The following is an 8,882-nucleotide window of genomic DNA, read 5'->3' as shown; positions in this document are numbered from 1 at the left end:
TTTTCCAGCAACACATTTTCAGCTCTGATCTCCAGCATCTGCAGTCCTCACTTTCTCCTCTTCAGTGTTAGGTATGCCTGGTGTAACTCCTGGCTTGCCCTTGTGTGCTCTTCAATGAACCAACATTTGTACCCAGTTTGGCAGTAACAGTTGAGCAGGGAGATATGCTGAGCCATGAGGTTATAGATTGTACTGGAGTACAATTCTGCTGCTTATGGCCCACGATGCCTCATGCATGCCCAGTCTTGGATTGCTGGATCTATTTGAAATCTATCCCGTTTAGCAATGTGATACTGCCACTTAGCCCCCATGTGGAACCAGGTGCAGAGTTCATGTTCACTAACAGTTGCAGATACAATGTCCAAATCCCGAATGGCACATGGGAACAATTTCCAGCCAGTCTTTACATGTTAGGATCCCTTCACCCCCTCGACAAATGTACGAAGGGATATGGTTACAAATTTTCATTAACATTATAATCTGCATGTTTTGTGTGTGTTTCAAGTGGATTTGATTACTTGCCTCTTGAACCTGTAGGCCTTGAAAAACTGCCAAAACCCAAGAACGTGTTTGTAAATTCGACCAACATGAGGCACATCCTGAGGTGGAGCCCTGTGAGAGTTCCTGTGGGAGAGATCAGTTACTCAGTAAAGTTTCAAGGGTACGTACGATACCAAATGATTGCATGATTGTGTGAAAGGTCCCTGAGTTATCCCTTTTAGCATTTACAGAATTAAAGGACTTGCATTGTCTTGGATGCTTGTGACAGAAAGAGTTGCCAATCCTCCATGGTTGGGCGGCACGGTGGCACAGTGGTTAGCACTGCTGCCTCACAGCGTCAGAGGCCCGGGTTCAGTTCCCGCCTCAGGCGACTGACTGTGTGGAGTTTGCACGTTCTCCCCGTGTCTGCGTGGGTTTCCTCCGGGTGCTCCGGTTTCCTCCCACAGTCCAAAGATGTGCAGGTCAGGTGAATTGGCCACGCTAAATTGCCCGTAGTGTTAGGTAAGGGGTAAATGTAGGGGTATGGGTGGGTTGCGCTTCAGTTGGTCGGTGTGGACTTGTTGGGCCGAAGGGCCTGTTTCCACACTGTAAGTAGTCTAATCTAGTCTGGAGTCTCCAGGAACTGAAGATCAACTTCCAGCACACTGCTGTGTGTAACACTGGAGAAAAGTCACAGGGACATTATAAAGGATTGCATTTCTTTATGTATCCTCCTTTTGAACATCTCTCCTCACCATTATTGAAAATGGGTGGCTGGCATTTCACCATCGTCCAACAGGGTAATGAGTATTTTTCATTTCCAGTTTGTATTGAAAGTCATTAAACCACAAGGATGGATGTGTTAGCCTACTAATTGGCCAAGTCATGTGACAAAACCTCGAGGGATACATTTATGGTCACAGTTGGAAACCCTATTAACAGCAAATGATATATGGTTGTAAAAGAAGAAATGCAGCAACCAATGTGCACACAATAAAATCCCACAGATGGCAATGTGATGGTTGATGTAATCCTGTTCTAGTGATATTCATTGAAATATACCAAGTTTGACTTCAAACTAGTGCCATGCAACCTTTTACATCCATTGGAATTGGCCATTGGTGTCTTAGTTTAACATCATTTCCAAAGACAATGCCTCTGACTGCGGCATTTCCTTCATAAATGGATTGGAGTGCAGTTTAGATTATGGACCCAAGTCTTTTGATTGGAATTTGTACTCACTCTTGGAACCTTGACTAATATTTGTCCTTTCATCTGTGTTTGTCATACCATATGATGAGCAATTTACCTATTGCTGTTTGTTGGACCTTACTTTGTGCACATTGGCTGTCCTGTTTTTCCCTCTATTGTAACCATCACTTAACAAGTAATAGGAGCTGGAGCAGGTCAGAGTCCAATGAACCTGCTCCAAAATTCAGTAAGATCATGGCCGAATGTTTTTTATCAGTTCCACCTTCCTGCTGTCTCCCACTTTTGTTTCCCTTAGTTCCTAACAATCTGTCAATGTTAGTCTTGACTAAATTCAATGGCAGAGCATCCATGAACTCTTGGGTGGAGAATTCCAAAGATTTACAGTCATCTGAGGGAAAGAATTTCTCTTTATCTCAGTCTTAAATGACAGACTCTGTAACATTGGACTACAGTCCCTCGCTCTAGACTCTTAAGACAGGGGAATCTGACTGTCAATATTCACCCTGTCAAACCCTCTGATAATAATAGATGTTGTAACGTGTTCAGTATGTATTAATGTCTCGTTCTTGTAAATTCCAGAGAACATGATTTACTCAGTCTCTCCTCATTTTGATGCCCCTACCTGTGGGCTTGAAGGCCTGGGTTCAAATCCCACTTATTCCAGCAATATGTCATTATATAAAAGCAAAATGCTGGAAATCTGAAACCAACACTGAAGATATCTGGAGAGAACTCAATAGCTCTGGTAACATCTTTGGAGAAGGATTTAGAGTTAGCATTTCAATTCCAGTTTAATTCTTTATTGGAAGGGAACTTGAAATGTTAACTCTGTTGTCCTCTCCACAGATGCTGCCAAAACTGGTGAGTTTCTCCAACATTTTGTGTGTGTTAGGGTTCAAGGATGGAGCTGGGAGATGACAATACAGGGTGGCGTGACACAGAACTAGGAACCACAGGGGTGTGTGTGTGTGTGTGTGAGATAACACACCTACATGCATTGATTAACAATATTTATTCCTCCTTTTATGGCTCTTAGAGTCCAGTGGTAGTGTCCCAACCTCTGAAGCATGAGAGCTGGATTCAAGTCTCTCCTGTTCTAGAGGTGTGTCATGATACCTATAAATAAGTTGATTAGAAAATATCTATTCTTTCTTCAGCAAAGAGACCAAAACTGCGCACACTAGTCCAGGTGTGGTTCAATCAAGCTCTGACTAATTGCAAGAAAGCTTCCTAACTCTTATATCTGAACTTTCTTGTGGTTTAGATCAATACACCATCTGGCTTTGTAGTTGCTTGCGTACTTGGACGTTTATGTTCTTAATCCACCTGAAGTGAAACATTTACTAGTGTCTCACCTTTTAGAAAGTATTTCTGCTTTTCCACTCTTTCCACCAAAGTGTACACTTTTTTCACATCCCACATTATCCTCTATCAGCCATCTTCTTGCCCAATTAAATAACAGATCTACATCACTTTAGAACCTTTTCCTAACCTCTTTACCGTTTGACTTTCCAACTCTCTCATGATTGATAAATCGGGATTTATTGCACTCATCTAAAACCGTACTTTAGAATATCTTATAAAGAAACTTTCCAAATTCATTGTAGCTAGCTTGTCTCCCATACCAGTATAGTTTCCTTTATTTAAATTCAGGGCCCTATCCTCCAAATCGATTGCGTCCCTTTCCACCTTAATGAAGAATTCTATCATGTCATGGCCACTCTTCATCGAAGAGCCTCATACAGTTTAGTTCCCAATTATTGCTTTCTTATTACACCCAGTCTAGGCTGGCGTGTTCTTTAGCTGATTCCTCAACATATTAATCCAGAAAAACCATCTCCAGCACACTGCAGGAATTCCGCCTCCAACAGTATCGTTATGGATTTGTTTTGCCCAATCCATTTGCTTATTAAAGTTGCCCATAATTACAGCTGTACTTTAATTGTTTGCCTCCCTTATTTCTTGTTTAATGCCTTCCAAACATTACCACTACAGTTTGGGGTCTGTATGGAACCCGTACTATCGTTTTCTGCCTCTTAATATTTTTAAGTTCTATCCAACTAGATTCCATTTTAACAGATTTGGAGTTGCTGGTGTTGGACTGGGGAGTACAAAGTTTAAAAATCACACACCAGGTTTTAGCCCAGTAGGTTTAATTGGAAGCACCAGCTTTCACAACCACCTGATGAAGGAGCAGCACTCCGAAAGCTAGTGCTTCCAATTAAACCTGTTGGACTGTAACCTGGTGTTGTGTGATATTTAACTTTGTACTAACAGAGTTATTGTCTTCCTCGCCGTAGCATCAATGTCCTCATTAACCAGCAATGCTACTCACCTCTTTTGCCTGTTTGTCTGTCCTTTCTAAAAACTTAATGCCCCTGGATATTCAGTTCCCACCCTGGTCATCCAGCAGCCACACCTCCATTATATTAACTATATTGCGAATGATCCACAAAACCTTAAGGATTGTCTTTTTAACATTCTTAGTTCTGTTTGCATTATGTTGCAATATGGCCTTGTTTGATTCTTGTTCTTGAATTCTCTCCCTATCAATTTTCTTATTTCTTCATCTGTCCTTTATTTTTGCCCTTGTTTCCCTCCCTTCTGTGTCACTGGTTAGTTTCCCCTCCCCCTGCCATTTTAAATAGATTAGTTTACTTTAGCAGATAGTCTTCCCTGTATCTATTGCCCAATGTTTGAAAAGAATGAGTGATTTGTGGAAAGTCAAAAAACACTTGCTGAAGCGATGAGAGGACTGGGCTAGTGGTGTTGGTTTGATCCACTACACTCCTTTTTTTAAAAAAAAATGTTTTGTTTTAGATTGTGATGCCTCACCACAGGGTTAAGTGTGGAGTTATCTCATAGATTGGAAGATGGTATGTGCACTTTAACAAACTCCAAGCAAAATTGCTCCAAAGTTGAGACGCTGGGGATCTTAAATGGCATTAAGGAATTGCACAAATACTTTAAACCTAATTCTAATTCCAACTCTCATTCTAATTCTAAATACTTCCACAGAATCAAATTCATTTTGTTCCCTGACCACCAAGCCTCTTTGATCACTGTTGGTTCAAAGAAGGGTCTTCCATCCCGAGGGGCAACGTGGCCTCAAAGATGGATGTTTAAAGCGTTGGTTTTGAGCGTTCACCAATGTGATCTCGTAAGTCATCAGATCACACAAAAATGGATGTTCTTTGTAGATTTCCTGTGAATATGTCAGTGACTTTACGTTTACAAATGAAATTTCAGTGTGCGCCAGAGAAATCATTGAAGAGACTCACAAGGGTGTGGTGTTCAGTGAAGTGCTTAATTATGTCACGAATGATTGACCTAACGTGTGGGATAATGAGAACCTGCAGGAGTATTTCACACACACAAATAAACTAAGTGTAGGTCAAGTTTATTCCCTGTGGGTTTAAGACTAAAGAGTGATTTCATCAAAAACACCCAGGCATTGTCTGTATGAAACCAGTAGCAAGAAGCTATTTTTGGTATCCAATCTAGATCGAGGTATTGAAGACTTGGTGAAAAGTTACCAATTGTGTCTTAGAATGAGCAGTAATCTAACAAAGGTTTCTTTCATTCAATGCTTAGAACATCCTGGGACCGGATACATTTCAATTTCTTAGATTTGGAAAGGAAAGAGTGCACCTTGTGTTGGTCAATATCTGTAACAAGCAGATCACTGATGAGTCTGTGCCCAGTAGCACAAGTACCAAAACTATTGAAGTTTCGAGAAGTTTGTTTACACTTTATGGGCTACTGAATATTTTGGTTTCTGGCAATGGTCCTTAGATTTTTAACATCTCTGATGTAAACTTTCTCAGTAAGAATGGAGTGAAACGCACTCTGATACCTTCATTTTACCCAACTTAGTTCAGTGCTGGGCAGAAGGATATGTTGAAAAATGTCAAGGATTTAAAGAGGACTATTGGAGCTATTGTAATGAGACTAGATGCATTCACATCCAAGGCTGCTTGGATGCTGCCTGACCTGCGCTTTTCCAGCAACACATTTTCAGCTCTGATCTCCAGCATCTGCAGTCCTCACTTTCTCCTAGATGCATTCACATATCTATTAAAGATTAGAGTGATATCCTGTCAGTGTCAAGAGAGCATGAGAAATGTCCAAATTCCTCTGACAGTCCATATTGAAAGTCACAAAGAAGGAGGAAGTCATAATGAGTCAGAAGCTTTGCTGGTATTACTGAATCTCCTGATACAGCAAAGGGAGGCAGGGTCTTTGATCAGGACAAATTAAATTAATGTCACATTACGAACCAGTAAGTGGAGTTGATAGTTAAATTTCGACACAGTCAGAAGTGTTGAGAGAGCAGATGCAAGCTAAACGGAAATTGAAAGAAAGCCTGGACAGAAGTTGAAAGAAGATTGGTGAATATCTAGTATGTTGAGAACGAAAAGGACTTTACTGGCTGTAAAGTGATTACGAAAGATGCTGAATGAATGAACATGTTTCTTTCTGCATTCTATTGTCCGTGCAATAGATTGCTGGGTTTCATTTTACTTCAGGGTTAGTTTTAAATACTTTTGCTTGCTAAATTACACAATGTATTGATGAAATACTTTCATACCTCGGACTTGGATCCAGAATTGACTGGTGGGATGTTTCTTTGTGAAATGTAAGATTTCAAGTTGGGTGTTACTAGTTGTTGTTTCTATGTGGTGAACCTAAGTGACACATTCACTGACTGCAGTTTAATATAAAAAAACACTGAGGGAGCCAATGGCAATAGAAGACTCGTAGCAGTAGAGCGAAGCATTGGATATTCTTTGACTTGGAGTCAGGTAGGGATCAGCCTTAGTGACTGACAGCAGAGCAGGACAATTCATATTGCACAGGGGTCAAAAGGACTTAGGATAGTGGAGGAGAACCAATGCATAATCATAAGGGGTAATGTTAACCAGAATGGTGGTGGACAGCGAGTCTGTGATTTCACCAGGTTCAGAAAAAGAGAAACATAGATTGTGTGTTTCCAGGATGTAAAATCCAAACTGAAGTCTCTGTTGCACATCGGCACCTTATGAACAGCCCTGCTGGAGCACAAATGCTGTCATTCTTTTTTATACACTCTTGGGACATGGACATTGCTGACTTGCCAACATTTCACTACCTGTCCCTTGAGAAGGTGGTGGTGGTGATGGTGAGTTGCCTTCTTGAACCACTGCAGTCCACATCATGTAGGTTGACCCACAGTGCTTTTTAGGGAGGGATTTCCAGGATTTTGACTCAGTGACACTGAAGGAATGGTGATCTGTTTCCAAGTCAGGATGGTCAGTGGCTTGGAGAGGAACTTGTAGGTGGTGGTATTCTTATGTATCTGCTGCCCTTGTCCTTTGAAATGGAACTGGTCCTGGGTTTTGAGGGTGCTGTCTGAAGGTCTTTGGTGAATTTCTGAAGTGCATCTTGTAGATAGCACACCTTACTGCTATTGCGTGTTCCTGGTAGATGGAGTGGATGCTTCTGGAGTTTAAACTGTCCGGAATTTAAACTTCTAGTGGTCTGACTGGTGTTGACTAGGAGCCAGATTGATTGTGTCAACGTTGTGTTCAAGATCAGAGATTTGGGCCAGATTTGCAGGACTTGCGTAGACACACATCCTGGAAATGTTTTTTCTTTATTTCAAAAATAAACTTTATCCATAAAAATCTCTCTCTATATATAAATGTGTGTGTGTGTGTATAAATATAGTCACAAATGCTGTTCACTCCTGCATAGAAGCATATCAAGGAAACAACAAACATTGGGGTTTGGCTGAATTCAAACAAACCAAAGGCATCTCTGACTTGAACCAAACTAAAGTTTCCATGCATTTGAGGCACTAGAAGGTCCACTAACTGAACGGATCCCCATTAACTTCAGCAGGAGGACCTCAGATGGTGGTGTTTTCCTACTGCTGCTTGACGGCAGCTGCACCAAGCTTCAGTACATTCCTCAACATGTAGTTCTGGACCTTGGAATGTTACTTTGGTTAAAATCTGTTCTAACTCTGGGATTAGTCACTGAAATCCACTGAATATGACTGTTTCTCCTCCCACCAAACTGCCCCCAACCTAATAAACATCTCCACTCAAAAACCCTCAAGCTGAATATTGACCCATCCCAACAATCTCTGACAGGAAGTATTTACCCTCTGACTAACACTTCACCCTTAACCCCTGACCCTATATTCCTCCTCAACCAAGTGGAAAGAACTTGCATTTATGTAGCACCATTCCATGACCTAGAAACTTCCATGTCATTGTCTGGCCATGGTACGTGGTCATTCTCATCATATTGGAGCGAAGAGTGTAAGCAAAGATAGAGATAAAGAAGGAGCATGAGAACAGAAAAAGACAGGGGAGTGGTTGAGGGGAAAGGATGGTTTTGAGAAGATTCTCTTATCTGAAAACAAACTTTAACCATGAGACACAAAGAATAAAAGTGTAATATCTGCACAATATTTATGAATGTGAGAAATCACAACTCAAAAATTATATTGTTGCATGCTTGTATATGGGAAAAGCAGTGGCTAAGGAGAATAAAGGGAGTGCCTAGTTGTAGATATTTTTGATCAACTTGTTCTAACATCTCTTGACACACCGTTCAAGCAGGTGGGCTTGAACATATGCCTTCTGGCCCAGAGGTAAGGAAACTACCACTCCAAGCCCTAATAGCCCAGTTGTAAGATAAAGACTGCTTGCTCACCTGCTCCACTGAAAGATGTATCTGCAAAGAAAGTCCACTGCTCTTGGGCTTACAGTGCCCACTGGTGGCTGTGATGGTGTTTTATCCTCTGAAGTGTCTGGACCAGCCATGACAACACTGCCCTCTAGATTCAGAAACAGCTGTCATCTCATTTCAGGAGCGACTGCACCTGCTTGCCAGGCTTATATACTTGAAAAAGTAAGGTTGAGGTTGCTAATTGGAACTGAGGACAACATGGTTGTCTGTCAGGTTTGAAGAAATACAAGTTAAAATTGAGGAAGAAAGGAAGAAGATAGGGAGTTTCTTTAACTACATATTGATATTCTATAATCGTGTCAACTGCCTCTCAGAATACGTCTATCTTAAAGTTAAGAGATTAAGGCATCAGGATCCAATCCAGGGAGACTTCAACATTTACATCTAGGCTCACACACCAGTGCAGTGCTAAACAGGTGCTGCAGTGTTACATATGGTGGTCTTTCAGA

The 8,882-nt window shown here is 41.2% G+C and overlaps 1 protein-coding gene across 5 annotated transcripts in view; it reads left to right on the top strand.

Annotated features, from left to right (window-relative positions):
• Positions 1-8,882, top strand: part of LOC122555736 (interleukin-20 receptor subunit beta-like) — a 50,668-nt gene that overhangs the window by 26,408 nt on the left and 15,378 nt on the right. For all 5 annotated transcript variants that reach the window (XM_043701798.1, XM_043701801.1, XM_043701800.1 and 2 more), the window contains one exon: positions 538-661. In XM_043701798.1, coding sequence (XP_043557733.1) covers positions 538-661 — 124 coding nt within the window. The remainder of the gene's footprint in view (positions 1-537; positions 662-8,882) is intronic.

This window comes from Chiloscyllium plagiosum, chromosome 13, assembly GCF_004010195.1.
Source record: "Chiloscyllium plagiosum isolate BGI_BamShark_2017 chromosome 13, ASM401019v2, whole genome shotgun sequence".
Classification (NCBI taxonomy): domain Eukaryota; kingdom Metazoa; phylum Chordata; class Chondrichthyes; order Orectolobiformes; family Hemiscylliidae; genus Chiloscyllium; species Chiloscyllium plagiosum.
This window is presented reverse-complemented; position numbering and strand designations above follow the sequence as displayed.